The sequence below is a fragment of the Staurois parvus genome, unplaced genomic scaffold (assembly GCF_062004578.1).
Source record: "Staurois parvus isolate SC_StPar_1 unplaced genomic scaffold, SC_StPar_1.0 ptg000198l, whole genome shotgun sequence".
NCBI lineage: Eukaryota > Metazoa > Chordata > Amphibia > Anura > Ranidae > Staurois > Staurois parvus.
In genome coordinates this window covers 1,026,894-1,050,023 of record NW_028317994.1, presented here as the reverse complement: position 1 = coordinate 1,050,023, position 23,130 = coordinate 1,026,894, and the positions used below count along the sequence as shown (strand labels likewise).

General features: G+C 42.2%; 1 protein-coding gene across 1 annotated transcript in view; it reads left to right on the top strand.

Moving 5' to 3' along the window:
• The first annotated feature begins 2,346 nt into the window (after positions 1 to 2,346).
• The window catches only part of PLAA (phospholipase A2 activating protein), a 45,348-nt gene continuing 24,564 nt past the window's right edge, over positions 2,347 to 23,130 (top strand). Inside the window, exons 1-5 of the mRNA XM_089678046.1 lie at positions 2,347 to 2,554; positions 8,091 to 8,284; positions 15,430 to 15,530; positions 17,657 to 17,777; positions 20,091 to 20,258. Coding sequence (XP_089534172.1) covers positions 2,406 to 2,554; positions 8,091 to 8,284; positions 15,430 to 15,530; positions 17,657 to 17,777; positions 20,091 to 20,258 — 733 coding nt within the window. The 5' untranslated portion in view covers positions 2,347 to 2,405. The remainder of the gene's footprint in view (positions 2,555 to 8,090; positions 8,285 to 15,429; positions 15,531 to 17,656; positions 17,778 to 20,090; positions 20,259 to 23,130) is intronic.

Sequence of the window (23,130 nt, the reverse complement as noted above, 5' to 3'; positions counted from 1 at the left end):
CCGACAGGAAGGAGGGGCCAGGAGAGCCTGCAGGGTACCCAAGAAGAGGAAGATCCAGGCTGCACTGTGCAAAACCACTACAAACAGCAGGTACATATGGACATGTTTGTTATTTTACAAAAAAAAAAAGAACCTTTAGAATCACTTTAACTTGTTTTACATAAATTATCAGTCACTTCAAGGAGAGGTGCTCAGTCAGGTGTTTATTTATTCAATTATATACTTTTTTATTCTTTCATTACCATTTAATGTGCATTGATGGTTGGATAGATCGATCTTTCTGTTATTTGCTTTTACTATTGAGTAGCACAGCATCATTTTAGTTGAATTTATTTGGTTTTATGGGAACACAATTAGGTACTTGCTGCAACTTGCACTGTTAGGCTATGGATTGGCAGTGCAGGAGAATTTCTTTATTTTGCTTTTTTTTTTTTTTCAAAATTTTCATTTTTGTTTCACTTAGCAAAAAATAAAAGACCCAGTGGTGGTTAACTACCACCAAAAGAAAGCTCTTTTTGTGTGATCAAAGTGATAAAAATTGAGCTTGGGTACAGTGTTGCATGATCACGCAATTGTTACTCAAAGTGCAGCAGCGCTGAAAGCCGAAAGTTGGCCTGGGCAGGAAGGGGGTAAAAGTGCCTGGTATTGAAATGGTTAAGGGCCATTTCACGCCCAAGAAACGCAGTGCAGGTGAGTTCCGGATGTGTTTCTGCATGCGCATTCTAGTGCATTTTTGATGCGTTCCGGTTCATTTTTTCCCCATTTTTCTTTAATTTAAATAGGGGCATATGCTTTCCAGTGCGTTTTTGTGTGTTACAGTGCATTTTTTATGCGTTTTACCGCGTTCCAGTGCAGTTCTGTGCAGGGAAAATGCAGCTTGTTCTTTTTTTCTACAACCAGAACACACTGGAACTGTAAGCACTGATGTGAACTATGACATTGACAACCATATAACCTACTTTCTGTGCGTTTTGGATGCAGAAAAAAGCACACTGAAACGCATGCAGAAACACAGTCCAGATGCATTCTGAAGGCGTTTCTGCATGCAAATTTTGATGTGTTCCAGTACGTTTTTGACACATTTCAGTGCGGTTTTGATGCATTCCGGTTCATTCCCCCTCCTCTTTTTCTTCAATTTAAATAGGGACATGTATGTTCCAGTGCATTTTTGGTGCGTTCCAGTGCATATTTGATGCTTTTTATTGTGTTCTAGTACATTTTTGTGCAGGAAAAATTCAGCCTGTTCTACTTTTTTTCTGCAATCAGAATGCACTGGAACTGCAAGCACTGATATGAACTATGACCTCAACAACCATATAACCTACTTTCTGTGCATTTTGGATGAAGAAAAAAAGCAACTGAAACGTAGTTCAGATGCATTTCTACATGCATGTTTTTAACGCATTCCAGTGTGTTTTTGATGCATTCCAGTTCATTTTTACCCCTTTTTCTTCAATTTATCTAGGGGCATGGGCGTTCCAGTGCATTTTTTATGCTTTTTATCATGTTCCAGTACAGTTCTGTGCAGGAACAATGCAGCCTATTCTTTTTTTCTGCAACTGGAAGCACTGATGTGAACGTTGACATTGACAGCCATATAACCTACTTTCTGTGCATTTTGGATGCAGAAAAAAAGCAATCTGAAAAGCATGTAGTGTGAACTGGCCCTTAGTACCCGGTCATACCGGTGCGATTTTCAAACTGAAATCGCATCTAATGAATGTCAGTGTCTTAACATGTGCGATTTGCAGCAGCGATTTCTAAAGTAGCATTACTTTGCAGTTTTGTTACGATTTCACATACATAGAACATAAAGGAAATAGCTCTGCAAATTTCAAGAAATCATTGAAAATCTTTACAAGTAACAATAAAGTTTTCCGAAATTGCATTGAAAGTGCACATAAATCACGTCGGTGTGGCCAGTGACGGTACTTTTTCTTGAAAATTTGCATTTGAGATACAGCTGTGCAGATATTGCATGACAATAAAATTGCAGCAACCACCATTTTACTCTCTGCTTACAGAAAATATATCCTGTTTGGGAGTTCTAAGTCATTTTCTAATAAAATAAATGCTGATTTTATCATGTACGTAAGAAATTTCAGAATGGGCCCGGACGACAGATGTGTGGCCACCCTCCGAAGTCCCTGTAGCGGCTGAGATCCCAGCAGAGGCTGCGGCCTTTCCATTCTCCTCACTGGAGCGCCCTGTACAGTGTACATAAGCAGCGAACGGGCAGGGAAGCACATACTTCCGCCAGTGACATGGAGCACCATGGTACAGCCCTGCGCTCCTTTCTGTGCAGGGAGGGCAGGCTCCCCCTCCTTGCCGTCACTTCCGATGGTGCCCTGGGTTTTGCGTTCCGCCGCATCATTTCCGTCACTTTGTAAAGCGGCTGCTGTGTCATGGCTGAGGGCGGCTGTTACCGGCTCCGCTGTTCTCTGGCCGGGCACGAGCTGGACGTGAGGGGGGTGGCGCAGTGCCCGCTGTCCCCAGGTGAGGGCTTCGTCTCCGTGTCACGTGACAGGAGTGCCCGCCTCTGGGCGCCGGACAGGTGAGTGAGGAGCAGTCAGGGGCTGTCAGTGTGCTGGAGAGAGAGGAGGGCGCTATTCCCAGCGCTGAACTCGTTATTATCCATCCCCCCCAGTGTCTGTCTGCATCCCCCTGCCTGAGCAGGTTTCAGCGCTCTCACACTTTGACTGACAAGTACTCCCCCCATTCAGCACTCATTTTTGAGAGAGTGCTTTGTTTTGGAGGTATTTATCAACCACTGGGCTTGTGTTTTTTACAAGGCCGAATGCACACTGGGCGTTTTTAAAGACGCCGGTAGCGTTCGCTGCATAAAGATTTGTTAGCTTTTTTTTTTCTTTTTAGTGTTTTTTACATTACCGTTTAGAAGTGTTTTTGCACATTATTTTTTTTAGCTTTTTAATTTTGGCTCAGAAACACTGGTTTGCTGCGTTTTAACGTGTTTACGCATTTTTATGGCTAAAAAACTCCTCTTGACCCCCACCAGTTCTGGGGGTTTTTCCATTCAGAAAATGCTGATTAACCACTAGCCTACTGGGTACTTATACCCTCTTCCTTACCAGGCCAACTTTCTGCTTTCAGCGCTGTCGTACTTTGAATGACAATTGCGCAGTCATGTAACATTGTACCCATAGGAAATTTTTATCATTTTTTCTCACAAATAGAGCTTTCTTTTGGTGGTATTTACTCTCCGCTGGGTGTTTTACTTTTTGCGCTATAAACAAAAAAAGTGCAAAAAATATGAAAAAAAGGTTTTTGTTTCTATTATAAAATTTTGCAAACAGGTAATTTTTCTCCTTCACTGATGTGTGTTGATGGGGCAGCACTGATGGGCACTGATGATGGGTACTGATAGTCAGCACTGACTGGTGCAACTGCTGGGCACTGACTGGTGGCACTGCTGGGCTGCAGTGGGCACAGGTGTGTGGCACTGCTGGGCACAGGTGGGCAGAACTAGTGGGTGGCACTGCTGGGCACCGATCATCAGGGCACTGATTATCAGTGCCCTGATGATCGATGCCGATCCCTCCTCTGACAACTGCCGGTTCTCGGCAGTACTTTCCTCACGATCTGACAGCGTGAGGAAAGTGCAGCCGAGAACCAACAATTGCATTTCCCTGTGATCAGCGTGTCATTGGACACGGCTGATCACGTGGTAAACGGCCGCTGTGATTGGCCTTTTACCACATCACGTGATCAGCTTTGTCTGTAGGACACAGCAATCATGGAGATCGCCAGGTGCACGCCCTCGGAGGTGCGCAGGAGAGCGCATTCTGGGAGGACGTCATATGACGTCCACCCAGAACTGGCCAGCCGCAGTGCAGCCGTCATTCTGCTATCGGCAGCTAGTTAAAGCCTATGGTTGTATTTACACTTGAGCGTTTTGTAGCTTGAGTCCTCAGGCACACTGGACGGTTTTACAGCTGCTGTTTTTGGCTTTTTCTACAGCCAGTAAACCCCCCCAGCATGTTATCCTATGTGTCCATGCACACATAGATTGTAATCAACGTTTTTTGGCTGGAAAAAACCAAAGATTGGTGGGTTTCTAGAGGAGTTTTTTAGCTGTAAAAATGCTCTAATGCTGAAAAACGCGGTAAAACGTCACAAACAAGCATTGTTTGACTTTTTTTGACTAAAAAAAACCTCGCTAAACGCTAATGCAAAAATGCTAAAAAAACTGAAAAACCATGTTTTTAATGTGACTTTACACAGCTAACATTACCAGCGTTATCAAAAATGTCCAGAATGCATGAGGACTGAAGCTCCAAAACCACTCAAACTTAAAAAAAAAAAAAAAATCAATTGTTCTGTATGATGCCTGATCACACGAACAGGCACCATAGAGAACAATTGATTTTTTAAGTTTCAGCGTTTTTGGAGCTTCAAGCTACATAACATCAAGTGTAAATTCAGCCTTTAGGCCCCATTCACACTTGAATGTTTTGTAGCCTGAAGCTCCAAAAAAGCTCAAACTTAAAGCTTTAAGGACTGCTCCCCCGCTCCCCATTAAGGATTCCTTTTGGGAAGCGGGGGGGGGGGGGGGGGTACCCGAATTTGACAGGTACCTGCTCCTACTTCTGGTCCGATCGCTTAGGTGGTCGGAATCGGAAGGTATTCTCCCTCCCTCACTGTAGTCTTTTGGGACACATGACAGATCCCAGAAGACTACAGGACCATTCATGCAGCGCTACTTGCGCAGTGGTTACCTGGCAGTGAAGCCACAAGCTATCACAGCCGGGTGCCCACACTGAAGATGCCGGCCTCCTGGAATACAGGATGGCCAGTGAAACGAGCTGTGGGGGACACACCAAGGGACAGGTAAGTGACTGTTTTTTAAAAGTCAGCAGCTACAGTTTTTGTAGCTACTGACTTTTCTTTTTTGATAGGTCGAGTGGACCGCTTTAAAAAAATCAATTGTTTTGTATGGTGCCTGTTCACATCTGATTGCGTGAACAGGCACCATAGAGAACAATTGTTTTTTTTTTTTTTTTTTAGGTTTGGGCTTTTTTTTTTTTTTTTTAGTGCTTCAAGCTCCAAAATGATCAAATGTGAATGCAGCCAAAGAGTGCATGGATACACATAACATGCTAGGGAGTTTACTGGCTGTAGAAAAAAAACACCAGAAGCCAAAATCACCAGCTGTAAAAACGTCCAGGGTGCATAAGGCCTAAAGGGGGGAAAAGCCCTGACATTTTGAGGAGAAAAAAAAAGTTACCTTCCTATCTGTTATAAAAGCCCATTCACGCCAGGACTCGCTGCGGGTAACCTGTGTTCCTTGCACATTTCCCACATCAATTTCAAAACGCACTGGGTGTCCATTCTGCTGCAGGTGTCAATATAATCTTAACACCACCCCAAATGCAGATCGCAAATGCAGAGCTTCTGCCTGCACCAGATTACATGGTACCGTAGTACCATGCAATCCATTGCAGTGCACTTCTGAAAATTAGTGCATGTACTACTTTTGATGCAATCCAGTGTGATTTCAGCCCATTCGAATGAATGGGCTGAAAATTGCACCGCACTGAGTTACACAGGAGCTGATGCAGATACTGCTGGCCAGTAATTTTAACCACTTGTCCTCCTGAGGATTTACCCTCCTTCCTGGCTAGGCCATTTTTTTGCATTACAACACTGCATTACTTTAACTGAGAATTGCGCAGTCATGCAACACTGCATCCAAATGACATTTACGTCCTTTTTTTTCCCCCCATGAATTGAGCTTTCTTTCTGTGGTATTTGATTGATTGTGCGTTCCTTTGGTTCCTTTGACCCCCAAAACGTGTTGGCCATCTTTTAACGTTTTGGGGGTCAAAGGTTGCACAGGAGTGCAGACTGTGTTCCTGAGTGATTCAGCTGTGACCTGTTCCTAAGGCCCCATTCACACCTGAGCGATTTTCTGCTTGAAGCTCTAAAATGCTCAACAACGCAAATCCTTTTCATTCCATGGCCCCTGTTCACATCTGAGCGTTCTGTCACCTGTAGCAAAATGCCTGTTGCTCAAAAAAAGTATGAGCTTCTTTTTAGCAGATTGGACCTCATAGACATCAATGAGAACACTTGACAACATGCAACATGAATGTTATCTGAGCGTTTTGTTGTGCATTTTCTGCTCAAATATTAGCTCTCCACCCCTAATCGCCTCCATTTCTCCTCCCTCAGTGCTTTCTATTGGCTAAACAAAAACACCTGATGCTTTAAGGCCCTGTTCACATCTAGTGATTTGTGATCGTGGATGGAATCGCCATAATTCTGTCCCCGTTTTCAAATCGCACTGACATGCACCATTTTTGTGTGCCATTCTTTTTTAATGGCAACTAAAACAGTGTGGTTTTGCTGCAGCAAACCAGATCGTTCAAACTTGTCATCCAACAGTTCCTTTTTGGGTCACAAGCTTCACACAATGCAGTTTGCCAGGACTGCTGCACGATAGCGCTGATATTTTAGGAACCACTAGAAATGAATGGCACACAAATATGCCTGGTGTGTATTGCCAGCATTTCAGTGCATTTTGGAATTGCGATGATTCTGCCTGTGATTCCAAAACGCTAGATGTGAACGGGGCCTGAAACGTTTGTAGTACACTTCTAAAAACATGCAGTAACTCTTAAAAACACATGAAAATCGCTATATATATATACATATATATATATATATATACACATGTTTGAAAATTGGTAATTTCTGATGAAACTCATTCATAACAGTTGTGTTTACACTGTGATCGCATAGCGATCACATGATACTCCTGCCTCTCAAAGCGGCTGGGTATCGGGAGCTTCAATCCGCTGTGTTCAGTGGACACAGCAGTCGTGGGAGCGGCGTGCTGTACAGGTACTTCTGGCCTGTAGCTGCCACGGGGGGGGGATGTAAATGGACATGTTTTTGTTTACAACAGCCAACATCTAATTAGACCTGCTAAAAACAGACAGATGGGGACCCATTCCCTTTCCTGCCAGTGGATCGGATAGCAGTTGGGTGTAAATGGACAGGCGGTCAATTTACATTTGGCTGCCCCATAGAGGAGATCAGGCTGTGTCCTTCTCCACTCTGCATAAGCAGAGCGGACACTGACCTGTCATCTACCTGCTCAGCAGGGATCAACAGACAGATTCCCTGCTGAGCAAGTGGATCATAGGCGATGTCCTTCCTTTATGAAAGGGGCCTCAAGCTTTGACACCTGATTTTTCACTCTCCAGTTTTAGTAAATAACCCCCAATGTGTTTACTTGTGTTGCAGTTTGTCTAGCTGTGTTTAGAGAAGATAGAATCCTGTGCATCCAGGATACAATTAGACAATCTAAATGTGGCTAAAGCATGTAAACGCATAAACTCACCTAAAAGTGGCTTAAAGTATTCCTAAACCCAGGACCCTGCATTCATTTTATCTGGTCTCCTGCAGTACACAGAACATGGAAATGCAATTATTTTAGTAAATCTAAACTGCTAGATATCTTTTCTCATCGACAGTTAGAGCAGTCTTGGGACTTCTATCAGTGTGCTCTATGGTTAGGAGGATGCAGGACCCCTGACCTTTGTCTGGACAGTTCTGATTGGCCCTATGCTGATCACATGCACTCTCCCAAGAAAAAAAAAAAATGCACACCAAACTGAGCATGTGCAGAGTGTCTCCACACCATATGTCTTATCAGGAGATAAGAGGGGGGCATTGGAAGAAGGGGAGGATCAGAGAAGACAGGCTCAAACAGCGTTTTTACACAATGCAGAGGATTAAACCCTTAGGTCACACGGTGAGTATAACAAGCATGCTTTACGGCATACACAGACTGATTTCACTGTTTAGTAACACTTTAACATCTAAAAGCAGGAAAAAACGATCAGGGAAGTATAAACGTTTTTAGAAAGGCTAAATACAGCAGTGTTTGTGCAAATTAGACCTTCAAATCTTTTTTGAAACCCAACTATAGTCCTATATTCTGGTGTGTGAAAGTTTAGGTTTTGTAACTTGCCAGGAATAATGACTGTTATGAACTGTCGTTTTTTTTTTCCCACCAGACTAACTTTGTAACTATGTATTCACTTTGTGTTCTAATTGTTTAGTCCCACCAGAGGCTTTGTTGAATTGCATCGTATGAAGGGACATTCCAACTTTGTTTCCACTGTATGCTTTATACCTCCAAGTGATGCCTACCCACGTGGATTAGTTGCAACTGGTGGAAATGACAACAACATATGTGTGTTCAGCCTGGATAGTGAAAGCCCTCTTTATGTTTTAAAAGGCCATAAGAACACAGGTGAGTTTAGCCTGTTTTGTCCCCATTAGGCTGCGTGCACACTAATAATTCAGTTGTTACAATATTTTTTTTAATGGCATTTTTAACTAAATGTTTTTGTGATGCATCTTTAAAATACTTGTGTTTGTGTTATCTCAAGCATGTAAGCACAAATTGAGTTAAAATCTCTTCCAAGTAGAGGGGTGTTGAATAGTTGAATTTAATACTAGAGACCTGTGCACAGGAGCCATGTTTTGCTCCTTCTCCATGTCACATAAAGGGTTTAAATTTCATATGATTCCTGCTGCATTTGGCCATGCAAGCACCACCTGGTTCCACAAAAGGTTCACACCTAAACGTTTTTCAGTGCGTTTTCAGATTTGCAGAAATGCAATGCAGTCCATTTAACATGATTTCCTATGGATCACGTTCACATCTGTGCGTTGAAAGGGTCAGGGACTTTTTTGCCCACAGATTTAGTTTTTGGTTCCAGATTTGTTTTTTTACTTCAATGGAAATGCAAGAAAAACGCATGTATATGCATTTTTGGTGCGTTTCCTGCATGACAGACACCTCTCGCTAGCAACGTTAATACATCCCAAAAAAACATTAAAACCTCTTCAAAAATGAAAACCACACTGCAAAATGCACCGGAAAAATGCATCAACTGCAGCCCGCATAGGTGTAAATCTAGCCTACATTTTAGTAAGCCAGATAGAAAATTATTAGCAAAACAATGGCTGCTTCCTAACAACTGTGCCACTGTTTAGCAGCACCATTGTTAGGTGCTAAACAGTCCTACATGCAATCACTGGCTGTACAATTGGCGGTGGACAACTGCAGCTCCTGTCAGCCTGTCATTGCTCTGTACAGGCTTCTCAGCCACAGCAACTACCTGTGTTTGCAGTAGCAAGAATCCTTAGATATTTGCCTTTGGGATTCCACTGCCAGACCAAATTAGCCTGCATGAATGAGGCCTTAGATAGAGAACAGAAACCGGCAACTGATTAAAAATGAAATTAAAGGCAAACTGCAGGCTGCACCTTTTTTTTGTTCATTAATGGTAGTAGGTGTGAAAAAAGGTCTGTGGAGCCCCAAGCTGAGCTTTAAAGCAATCCACAAAAGGAATATGGGGTAGTTCATCTTAATGGATAATTAAAGGTAAAACTTTTTTTTTTTTTTTTTTATAGCTTTTGGAGTGGAGAGATAGTGGAACCTTTTGTCAGGCCTTTACTTCAGTCTTTGCCCCTTCTCTGTTTGTCCTGTTTACTATACTTTCTTTACTATTACTCTCACTATAGTGAGAGTAAAGGAAAATCCAAAATTTTGGGCTGTCACTTTAACAGTGACAGAGGGGAAATATTCCAATGGGGATATTAGTTCTGGTGAAGCCCAGGAATTTCCTCCCTCTGGAGAGATTTCCTCTCACTTCCTGTTTGGCTATGGGACACATGAAAAAAAAAAAAAATCCAAGAGCTATAAACCTTCTCTTACTGTATCCAAAATGAAAGAAATGTTTGCCTTTTAGTCTACTTTAGTCCAGTCACCCCCTCCATCATTCGCTCCCTCACCCACATCTTCAATCTCTCCCTCTCCACCGGCACCTTCCCCTCCCCTCTAAAGCACGCACACATCACCCCCATACTCAAAAAAACCCTCCCTCGACCCCACTAACCTTAACCTTAGACCCATCTCCCTGCTGCCTTTCACCTCCAAGCTCCTTGAGCGCCTGGCTTACAATCGCCTAAGCGCCCACCTCACTCATAACAACCTCCTTGACCCCCTACAGTGTGGCTTCCATCCCCTGCACTCCACCGAAACCGCCCTACTTAAAATCACCAACGACCTGCTAACCGCTAAAGCCAATGGCCACTATTCTATCCTCCTGCTCCTCGACCTCTCCGCGGCCTTCGACACTGTTGACCACCCTCTCCTCCTTGCCAAACTGCACTCCCTTGGCATCAGGGATGCTGCTCTCTCCTGGTTCTCATCCTACCTTTCCCAACGCTCCTTCAGCGTCACCTACAACACTACCACCTCCCCCTCTCTGTCGGTGTCCCCCAAGGCTCTGTGCTCGGGCCCCTCCTCTTCTCCATCTATACCTCCTCCCTTGGCAAACTTATTCACTCCCATGGCTTCAATTACCACCTCTATGCCGACGACACCCAAATTTACCTCTCCACCCCCCACCTCACCCCCTCACTCTCTGCCCGCATCGCCCACCTCCTAAACGACATATCAGACTGGATGTCGCTCCATTTCCTCAAACTTAACCTATCCAAAACCGAGCTCCTGGTCTTGCCCCCCCCCCCCCCATCCTCTCCATCACTACTAACAACGCCACCATCTCTCCCACCCCACACGCCAAAGTCCTGGGTGTCACCCTGGACTCCCACCTCTCCTTCCTACCCCACATCCAACTGCTATCTAGATCATGCAGGCTCCACCTCCGCAACATCTCCAAGATACGTACACTCCTCACCCCAGACACCACCAAACAACTCGTACACTCCCTCATCATCTCACGCCTGGACTATTGCAATTCCCTTCTCACTGGCCTACCCAAACGAACGCTATCCCCACTCCAGTCGATCCTAAACTCAGAGGCTAGACTCATCCACCTCACCAACCGCTCCACATCTGCCTCCCCCCTCTGCCAATCCCTTCACTGGCTCCCGATTGCCCAACGCATCAAATTCAAACTGCTAACCCTGACCTACAAAGCCATTCACAACGCCGCCCCAAACTACATAACTGACCTGATACCCAAATACTACCGTACCCGTGCCCTCCGCTCCTCACAGGACCTCCTACTCTCTAGCTCCCTGGTCTCCTCCTCCCATGCCCGATTGCAGGACTTCTCTAGGACTTCCCCCATCCTCTGGAATTCCCTACCCCAATCCATCAGACTGTCACCCACCCTCCTCACCTTCAGGCGCACCCTGAAAACCCTCCTCTTCAGGGAAGCCTACCCCACCCTCACCTAACACTGACCTCCCCTAACAACCTCCTCCACTCCTCCCACCACTCCATCCCCCACAGCCATTTCCTCCTGTACCACCTTCCCCTCCCTTTTAGATTGTAAGCTCGAAAGAGCAGGGCCCTTGAACCCCTCGTGTACTGTTTTGTTACTGTCTTGTCTCATGTTATGTCCCCCTGCTACTGTACAGCGCTGAGCAAACCCTTTGGCGCTATATAAATACTGTATAATAATAATACTTTAAGAGTAATATGTTAGCTGATATTGCTGGCCCCACTCAAAAATTGCTAAATGCTTGGTTGTTAAACTCCTAGCTTAAAGTGCTTCTAAAGGCTCAAGGTTTATTTTTTACGTTCATGAATTGTATGAATGAAAGTAAAAAAAACCTTCTTTGTGTAGCAGCCCCCCCAACCCTCCCTAAAACTTAGAAGAAATAAAAGAAAGTATCCTACTAGGTCAGAACGATTACACTGTTCAACAGGTAAAAAGTTTTGGGCATAAAATTAGCTAATCTTACATAATTTTGGGGTGCTGAAAACGAAAATGACCCTAAAAAATGTTGATTGGCTCTAGTTTCCATGATATATTCACCCATCTAATGACGTAAGCCATTCAAAATTATGATGCAACTTCAGCTGCATATTGCGCAATTGATACTGGTGACCAATAGAAAATTGCATGTATACTGAGATGATGCAATATTAGCCTTTAATTGCATCACTTAACTGCATAAAAGCTGCAGTATCTGTAGCTGATTGTAGTTCGACAGCGTCTTTACATTTCGTTTTATGCTTATATAGGCTACTCAGTAATGCCTCGAACTTGTGTGAATAAAGCAGATAATTTCTGCTATATCTGCCGTGAAATAACTTTTATCTCACAAAAAAGGAGGATAACAGGAATGTTTAAGAAAGCCTACAACTTGTATTTTGGCTTCAAGATAGGAGACCAGGACAAGAGCTGGGCACCACATATATGCTGCAATTCTTGTGGGACGGCACTGGAGCAATGGTTGAATGGAAAAAAGGCATCTATGCCTTTCGCTGTGCCAATGATTTGGAGAGAGCCAACAGATCATGTTAGTAATTGTTACTTTTGTATGGTGCCTCCAATTGTAAAAGGGCTAAATAAGAAGAAAAAGTTATCTATGCACTATCCAAATATTCCATCGGCAATACGTCCAGTTCCTCATGGAGAGGGGCTACCAATTCCTAAAGCACCAGAATCCTTCGTGGTTGAGTCAAGTGAGGAAGAACCTGAAGCGTGTAGTCACGTGCAGTTGTAAGAGAGAGCCCTTTCCTCGAAAGAGAAAAGCCTAGAGAAAAGCCAAGAGAAGCAAAACCGACACAAACTGAAGACAAAACTAGTGAGAATCCTAAGTATTAAAATGATTCAACTTAGCTTATGGCTATAATTTTTCTTGGTAATCCTATGCAATATATTATGCCATTTAGGCTTTGTTATGTAGTCTATATCACTTGCTTTATATTTGTGGAAAGACATCTATCTATATAATTATTCTGCATTATGTAGTCATTACGCCTATAGTAGAAAACTTTCCGTTTACAGAAAAACTAGAGCCAATTGACAAATTTCATTGTTATATTTGAACTTAGAATGTGAAATTCATTAAGAAATGGATCCTTTTGTTTCCAAAACTGGCAAAAAATAAAAATTTGTTGAACAGTGTTATATATGTAAACTATATTATCAAGGTATATGGGTGGGAGCTGTCCACAATATTGAGAATTCAAAAGCGAATGTCATAAAACTGGACTCAAACCAATCCCAAGTTTTATACAACCAATAATTTAAGCCAGAAGCCCCCCTAACACTTACCTGAGCCCCATCCCGATCCAGCAATGTCCACAAGAGCCTCGGTTCCTGATTGGATAAGGCAGGAGCCATTGGCTCCCACAGAGGTCAATCACAGCTAGTGAGCCAATCAGGAGAGGGAAGGAGTGGGACCAAGCCATGGCTGTGTGTGTGAATGGATACACAGAACTGTGGATCGGGAGCTTGCCTGCTCGGATGCCCCCATAGCAAGCTTCGGTAGTGCTGGTGGGGGACCCCAGAAGAGAAGGATGTGGGCTGCTCTGTGCAAAACTACTGCACCGAGCAGGTAATTGTGACATGTTTGTATCACTTTAACACCTGGAACTAGTGTGTCCATGCAGCTACTACTTCTTAATTGACAGCAATAGGCTTCCTGCATGCATCCTTGTGCAGGTAAACGCAGCTCTTCACAGGAGTATGGTTATGTACACCCCGTGTGAACGAGGCCTTATTCTGAGTCAGTAACTCAGACTTTAGGACCCAGTCACACTAGTGTAATTTCTCCTGTCTCTGCTGTTGCACTTCAGTGCATGACAATGGAAATCGTATTACCTTCGATGATGCCTAGTCACATCAATGCAACATGATGCAGTGAAGGTTTTTTTTCTTTTTTTCTTTTTTGTTAAGAAATGTAGATGCTGCTTTTGGTGCAGCATAGTACATTTGTGGTCCTATAGTCTATATAAAGAGCGCTTGAAAAATGCATGTGCATGCGTTTTTTGGCAGGGTTTTGTGTATAACAATCGGCAAAACAATGCAAAGCATGAAAATGTATCAATAACACACCAAAAAAAATGTATGATTGATTATGTAGCAGCTAGTATGAACCTAAGCTGAAAACAAAATGTCAGTGTAACAGTCTGGCAACTAGTCACGTTTGTAACAGATTTCCTTTAAAGCGGTTGTAAAGGTTAATTTTTAAAAATAATGAACATGTTATACTAACTGCTCTGTAAAATAGTATTGCACACAGCAGCCCTAAACTTCCTCTTTTGGGGTTCCCCCATCAGTGTCGTCTGCTCCTCCTCTTCTGAGTTCCCCATAGGAAACCGCTTGCTATGGGGGCATATGTGCGGGATTGTTCCGAAGCTGGGCTGTTTGTGTCCATAGACACACAGAGCGTGGCACGCCCCAGCCCCCCCACCCCCCGCAGCTTGGCTAGCTCCCGCTGCTGCCTTCCTATCCTGTGAATTCAGGGAGAGAGGAGAGAGCTGCTACAGAGGGGCACAGTGCTGGATAAAAAAAATAGTCAAGACCTAGCAAGCGCACATGAAAGCAGCTATATGCACCAAAAGGAACCACAAAACCTTTCTGTGACAAGTAAGTATAAATAAAATGATATCCTATAAAACACGAAAATGTATATAAAAGTCATATGTAAAACACCTCTATATAAGTATAAAAAATGAGTCCAAAGTTGAATATCGTGATGATTCTGTTGACCCAGTATGAAATCTGGTCCGGTATCCAGGTGAAAAAGAATGGAAAGATTGCCTACTCACCAGAAGCGCAATCTTAATGTGCATATAGAGATCTCAAATGGCTGGAGGTCCAGTGCAGGTACTGCCTGGTACTAGGAGGTCCCTCTGTATGGTTATGGGTATGCCGGTCTGGTCTGTGACTCCCTCCTTTGGCCTGGACAGGTCACCTGGAATCCTGGGCTGGGGTGTAAAAGCTCAGTACAGAGCAACAAATGTATAGATGCTCATAGTGTAGTATTGAAAGAAAATTGAGCATAAAGATATAAAGTGTAGGTGGTGTACATGCACAGCGTGACTGTGAGTATAAGCAGCAATGCAGCATAAAGCTGCTGAATACACTATAATGCATCACCCCTACAGTAGACGTATTATTATACAAAACGCGTCTAGGAGGAGCCCTTGCATGCCTTGACGTCACGCCGCCAGATCAGGGAGGTCCGGCGGCCACTTTTTTTTTTTTTTTTTTTTTTGTATACTGGTCAGTGTATTCAGCCGCTTTATGCTGCATTGCTGCTTATACTCAGTCACCCTGTGCTTTTATATACCTGTGTATGTACACCACCTACACTTTATCTCTTTATGCTCAATACATTTCTTTCAATACTACACTATGAGCATCTATACATTTGTTGCTCTGTACTGCGCTTTTACACCAGGTGACCTGTCCAGGCCAAAGGAGGGAGTCGTAGACCAGACCGGCATACCCAAGTGCATTAAGATTGCGTTTCTGGTGAGTGGGCAATCTTTCCATTCTTTTTCACCTGGATACCGGACCAGATTTCATACTGGGTCAACAGTCAAAAAAGTGTACCTAAACAAAAAATGCTACATTATGGAAAACATTGTTCCTATTTTCTTTTTTCTTTTAGTGTGCAGTCTTTCTTCTGGCAAGTTTGGAACCTTATTAAGTGGATCATGGGACACAACTGGAAAAGTGTGGCTGAATGATAAGTGCATGATGACCTTACAGGTGACGGCCTGTTCTACTGTTATTTGTCATACATTTTCAAGATAGAAATGCAGTTTGCTTAGGTTTCGTTTATCAGTCTAGATTTACATTTCGTTGGTAAAATGTTCAAGTGCATGCAAGGCGTAGTCATTCTTAGCAATGAGGAAAATAACAAACACTCTTGCTTCCTTTTTATAATAATCTCCGTCTTTTAAAATTGGTATGTTGAAGGGATATTTATGCATTATATATTTTCATGCTTTTGATGGGAGACACATTGCTAGATGATAAAAGGCTAGCTTACCATTAAAGCTGTGTTGGAATCCAAGAATTTAATGCACCTAAGGCTTCATCAGAATTTGCCATATATTTGATTTGATACTAGTTTACTCAGAGTTACACAATTGGAGAATGAATGGGAGCATCTCATTAGAAAATACAAACCTCTCTTCAATTTTCTTCAGAAGCTGGAAAATATGCCTGGCGATAGCTCATTCCTCAAGCCATTGTGCTGTGCTTGGGCTTCTAGTGTGTCCTTTCAAATGTTGTGCAATCAAAACCCGTTTTTTAACTGAAATTGTGTCTCTTTCTGGCTGTCTGATAAGTGTGCTAGGACATTTATGCCTAGGGCTTGTTCTGTTCATAGCCCTTCCATGTGCACCTTAGTTTAAAAAAGCTAGTTATAAATTGACTGGTGCCATTGCTTTCTGTAAACATCATGTAATCTGTTCTTCAACGCATAATTAATTGCTGTGTAATAATGTGTAAAAAGCAGTTATGAGATGCAAACTGCAGCATTAGCAAGCAAAACCTTTCTTTGAGAGGCACTGATGGAAGTAGGAATGAGGCAGTAAACGCTTTAAAAAAAACAAACAAACAAAAAAACCCTTGCAGTGCCCCCCTTCCCCACAATGCAAGGGGCTCATTAGATTTTTGGGGAAGGCTACATTACTTGTCTTAACCCTGTTCATGCCCCCTCTGGTGCTCTGAACTGTGGGTGGTCCAGCAGCAAAATCATGTACAAGGCAGGTCTATCACCCTGCTTTGTATGTTGAGGAGTGCAACTGTGGCCTGGAGCAGCTAGAAAGGAGTCTTTGTGGGACTGATAAGTACTTACTTTTCTACCCCTAGACAAAAATGAGCAAAGTTAGTCCTTTTTTTATTTTTTTGTGCCCAGAGTTGAGCTTTAAAATTAACATGGCTCAAAAGTTGGTGAAAGGCTGCATCCATAAGAACCTAAATCTAATTACCCAGATTGATTGCTTCCCTTGAGGGAAGTCAGCTGATGAGCATCTGCTTGACCCATAGACATGTGATTTATTGCCTGATTCAGACATAAATGATCTGTGATACACAGAACTGAAACAAATCCTCCTACACAAGTTGTACCAGTTTATCGTTAGTGGTCTTTTCTGTGCAGCCATTCAAAGTGCAAAATTTACACAGGATCTCTCAGCTCAGAAAAGCAGGAGGTGAAGTTCTACACTGCAGTGCTCCGTGAGAGCTGATTAGAGGGAAGGGACACAGCCCCCCCCCCCCCACCCACAGCACACTAGAACAGAACTGAAGCTGTCAATCACAGGGTGTGTGCTGGCGATCCTTCCTATCACCATTTTTCTCTCCTTGTCAGGAAAATCTTGTTAGAAGTGACTTGTACAGATAGCAGAGGAATGAGGCAGCAGGCAGAAATGACACTGAAGCCGGCCATACATGAGTCCAAAACTAAAAGAAATTTGTGTTGATCGTCTAATTGTTCGTTTTTTGCATCATTAGGGTGCCAGCTGTGACACACTACTTTCGTTCCACAGTTGAAAGTGCCTGATCTAACATGCCGTGTGTGGGGGTGTTTTTTTTCTTTTACAATCGCATGAGCAATTTTGTTTTTTGATAGAACGTTCGACTTTAAACTCCTCTATGGCCGGTTTTAGTGCTCTGCCTTGAGATAAGTAAACTGTATAGAGGGATATGTTTTGTTCATATTTCATGTCTGAGGTTTAAAGCACATCTAGTATACTGGTTGTAGATGCTTTTGTGAATATAGTGGAAAGACATTTGCACCATGGTAAACCATTTGACTGACTTTTTTAAATATGTGAATTAGAAGACCCAGGATATAACATTATTTTTTTTTTTTCTTTCCTTCATAGGGCCATACAGCTGCTGTATGGGCTGTGAAGATTTTGCCTGAACAAGGTTTAATGTTGTCTGGATCAGCTGACAAGTCCATCAAGCTATGGAAAGCAGGACGGTGTGAGAGGACATTCTTAGGTGTGTTAAGATGAACATCAAAGACCTGTGATTACCTTATTTAAATACCAGATGCTCATAACCTTCAAACGGCATTTATTCATTAACCACTTCCAGTCCGGACACTTTTACCCCCTTCCTGTCCAGGGCAATTTTCAGCTTTCAGCGCTATCACACTTTGAATGACAATTGCGCGGTCATGCAACACTGTACCCATATGAAGTTTTTGCCTTTTTTTTGAGACAGATAAAACTTTATTTTGGTGGTATTTATTCACCGCTGGGATTTTTTTTTTTTTTTTTGCTATCTAAATGAAAATGTCCAAAAATTTTGAAAGTGTTTTTCTTATAAAATTTTGCAAATAGTATTTCATCATAAATCTTGGCCAAAATTTATTCCGTTATCTTTTTAGAAAAATAAGCCAAATTAGTTTCTAACCAAAAATATTATAATTTTTAAACTTTTTTTTTTATATTTATTTTTTTACATACTGTCACCCTAGCAGTACAGTGTCATCATGGTGACACTGTACTACTTTTAGGGGGTGATGAAGATTTTTTTTTTTTTTTTTTACACACTGCTTTTACACCCATATAGGATGTAAAAGCAATAATTTCTCTTTCTCTCGGTCTGCATTCTTGTAACCATTGAGAACTACTGAGTGAGCTGTGATTGGTCACAGCTTGTCACATGGTACAAGGCTGTTGTGAATAGCCTTGTACCATGTGACCTCTGTGATCATTCACAGATTTCATACGTAGTAAGCAATGATGTCACAAGTGACATCTTGCTTACTACTTTGCATGTGATCACTGATTGGCCAATCAGTGATCACATGATCGGGACCTCGTACAGAGGTCCCGTCCGACGATTGGTGTTTCACTGTGTCCGGAGGACACAACAGGCAACGGATCCCGGTGCTGCACACTCCCGGGGAGCGCGCACAAGCAGGGTGCTGGGAGGCCGTTTATAAACGGCCACCCAACCCTGCAGTGCCACCGTCCGGCCGTTTTTATATCAGGAAGTGATTAACCTGTTATATGGACAGGAAAATGTCAAAAGGCAATTTTTTTTTTTTCTCCAGATCTTTTGTATGCATGGCTGTGGGTAGATGGGCTGAGCACATTAGTTTCAGGTCTATTGTAGTTAAACAGAGCTGTTGAAGGTCTCTAAGGAGCAACACTCTTGTTGCAAATATAACAAATGTGTATCAATTAAACAATGTAAATGGGACTATTTGATATCCTTAAGTATCACCTAAGCTAAATTAGTCATTTTGTTTGTGTTTCTCTTGTGTGGTATTTGGCCTGAGGCATCATTGATTTGGACTGTTCATAGACCTTGCATGTTATGTAAAGCGGAGACACTTTAATATGTATTGCAATTGTTGATCTGTTATCTCTTACAGGCCAACAATCTGTAAGCAATAAGGTGACTTGGGAAACTTTAGAACATCTTATACTGATGGTGTCAGTAGGTCACATGAAAGTGTTGTATGTTAGCAGTCGAAGTTCTTAAAGCTACAGTTCATAAAATGGCTCTTTGTTTGTTATTGCGATTTTAATTTATTCCAACAGAATATATAGTACATTATGGTAAGCTAGATTTTCAGTTGTTAAAAACAGAGCTATATAAATGATATCCCTTTTCAACTAGCAAGAGTTAGGGATTAGGTTCAAACTGCTTCAAATTTTGGTTTCAAGGAGGATGTCTGAGATTTGTGTTTGTGCCTGATTCTGAACTCTTGGCCAATACTTTTTTGTGCTAGAAGTCAAGAATAACCCATAATGCACTGCTTAGCCTTTGTCCCGGCAGCTGAGTTACAAGGGCTCTTTTACTATAAAAGGTGGGGTTACAGCAGCCATATTGTCAGTATATGTTGGTGCTGTTAAGGAATTATGACTACTCTATATATGAAGAGGTACTGTGCATACAGTGGCTGAATTGAAATCCTGCTCCAAAGCACCGTGTTCAGCTTTAAGACCTGTCCCAAGCATGTGATTTAAAGTATTTGTGTATTTTCAATGTTGCCCCCGAAGATGTTTGAAAAGGCCATTCACCTCTGTATGTTATTTTAAAAAAACAATGTTGAGGTACACTCCTTTTTTGTCAATGGCTCGATTAGTCCTACAGGAGGCCAGAGTTTCATAACAAGGTTCCCTACAAAATTTTGAACAAGATTTGCAAACAAGCATGCTAATGGCAACAGGACCTGTTCGATCATTGTTGTAAGTTTGTTGTGTTTAAATGATCTATAAGAATGATTGTCTATATCTAACTGCAGCTGATTACCATGAGCCTTTTTTTTTTTTTTTTTTTTAAACAATGTTTTAGGACACGAAGATTGTGTACGAGGATTGGCAACAGTAAATGAGTCTGAATTTCTGTCTTGTTCCAATGATTCTTCTGTGAGGAGGTGGCTGATTACTGGGGAATGTGTACAAATCTACTACAGTCACACAAATTATATTTATAGTATATGCCTTTTTCCAAATTCCAGAGGTAAGAAATAAATCTGTATAGCAGTTGTACATGACTACTTGGGGTTGCCTTTCATATTTGTACATAATGAAACATTTCACATCAGAACTGTTATTTTATAGGATATTAATTTTCAGTGTCAGAAAACTGCCCATAAAGAGATTGTAAAGTAACATTTTCACTGCTTACAGTCTTAGGCTAGGTTCACATCTGTGTGGGTGATTGCCGCTGCAGGACCACACCTTTTTATCGCAACCACCCGCACAGAAAAATGCAGGAAATGTGTGTGGGTGCCATTAATCCTAATGGCATGCCTCATGTAGTGGAACCACACTGCACTTACGGTTCCCGTGCAGGCTGCAATTTCTAAAATACTGCAGGGACCTTTGCCCTGTGCTTCAGGAGGTACGGCAGCCCATTCAAATGAATGAGCTGCCATGCCTATGCAAATTGCAGCTCGCAGAGACACAATAGTGTGAATCTAGCCTTAGTGTAAAGGTGATTTCCAGAATCCTGTCAAGTTAAACTCTCATTGCCCCCATCCCACTCCATTGAAGCCCTTATTTTGATATTATGCACTTATGATGGCCAGCTGAAACAGAAGTGTGTAAATTAGAATAAATAAATTTAAAGCGGAGTTCCACCCAAAAGTGGAAGCTCCACTTATCTGCCTCCTTCCCCCCCCTCCGCTGCCACATTTGGCATCTTTTATGGGGGTGGGAGTGGGTACCCACTCCAACTTCCGGCTCAGTTTGCTGCGTTCCTAACCCCCAAGCCCCCCCCCCCCCCTTTGCAGCCCTCTCGGAACATCAACAGGTCACAGAGGACTGCGGCCCAGTCACACAGCACACGCACAGTGGGAAACCCGCTGTGAACCCGCAAGGTTTCCCTTGGTCAAGATGGTGGAACCAGCACCCGACATCCGATTGAAGAATCTGCTTGGGGTGAGGATACTGCTGGATCCCTGGACAGGTAAGTGCCCTAATATTAAAAGTCAGCAGTCAACAGTATTTGTAGCGGCTGACTTTTAATTTTGGTTGGGGGCTGAAATTCTGCTTTAAAATGTTTTAGACTGTAGCTGTGCTATGAACAAGTAGTTCCAGCTGTATAACTGGGCATAAAAGAATGATATGGATACTTCTGTTCACTATCTTTTAAATGATGAATAAACAATTTATTATGGGATATATTCTAGAAGTAGTGAAATGTAAATACTTTGTTTAAAGTGGTAGTAAAGTCTTGGAATTGAAAATCCGCCGACAGACAGGATTTTTATAACGGAAGAGACCCTAGTGGTCTCTTCTGTCATAAATGTCCCCTCCTGCCATGTGCGTGGAGTAACGTCACCTGCAGCTCGACCATTCAAGCAGCTGAAGATCGAGAACCTGAAAGGAAGACCATGCGAAAATGAAAGCCACCGGAGACTAGGAAGAGCCCTGTCAGCGCAGCGCTGGAGGGCTACATCTGCAGGCAAGTCTGTCATAATGTACTAGTGCATTATGACCTAAGCCTGCATGGGGACCATTTTTTTTTAAATCAAGAACAAGACTTTATTACCGCTTTTAAGGAAGTCTCTGCTTTGCTGTGGTGCAGCCATAGCATATTTTGGTCCTGTGGAAGAATAATGGTACTCCGACCACAATGCACTGTAAATAAGTGGGTTGGGATCTTTGGAGGAAGCGGGTATATCTATGTGGGGATTTCTTGCCTTCTTTAATCTATCTCCTCTTTAAAAAGTCTTGTTTTTACATTCACAGAAATTGCTTGAGTGCCACAAATTTCACTTGAAAAACATAGTTTAGGGGAAGGGTATTATGCATAGCTTCTGGTTCCCACTTTCAACTTCCAGTATGGTGTGTCTGCACAGGCAAGACAAACAAACTGACATTTTTAAAAGGAACTTATTGAAGGGAAAATGGTATCCAGTAAGTTCATCTGAAGGCAGGGAATGTTATGGTACCTTCTGTTCGGCTGTGATAGATGACACTAAACAGAGCCTAGCTCTGCTCAAAGAAAAGTAAAATGACACCAGACATCACAATTCAGAATGCCAAAGGTCCGTAAATTATTAATTACAATTTAATAAATGATTAATTTCAGCAAAAAATAAACCGTTTTAGTAGCTGGTTTTGTCTAAAATTAAAAACGCAAAAGAATCAAAAGATGGTAGCAATAGAAAATTTTATATTTATTGAATGGCATCTCAGATGCCCTCATGCCCTGTGATAAGGCTGGGAGTAAAAATTCCAAATAAATTTTATACAATGCAAGGAAAAAAATCACAGAAAATAAGGGTAGCGATTTGAAAGAGGACCTAAAGGAGCAAGGGATTAAAAACTTATGGTAGACTAAGATAGGATACATTTGTGCAGAATGCAAGGGCCCTTTAAGATTGCCTTGTTAGAGAGTGAGGGAGAGAGAGAGAGAGAGAGAGAGCATGCACACATACATACATACGTTGGTATGTATGCAGTATATGTGTGTGTGTGTATGTATATGTGTGTGTGTGTATATATATATATATATATATATATATATATATATATATATATATATATATATATATATATATATATATATATATATATATATATATATATATATATATATATATTCGGCTTGTTGGTTTGAATCCCAGCCAACTGGAGTTTGCGGGTACTCCGGTTTCCTTCCACACTCCAAAGACATGCTGGTAGGTTAATTGGCTCCTGGCTAAATTGGCCCTAGTATGTGTATGTATGAATGTGAGTTAGGGACCTTAGATTGTACAACCCCTGAGGGTTAGGGACTGATGTGAATGTACAATATATGTGTAAAGCGCTGCGTAAATTGATCGTGCTATGTAAGTACCTGAAATAAATATATGTATAAAATAAAAATACATGTCTCAAAG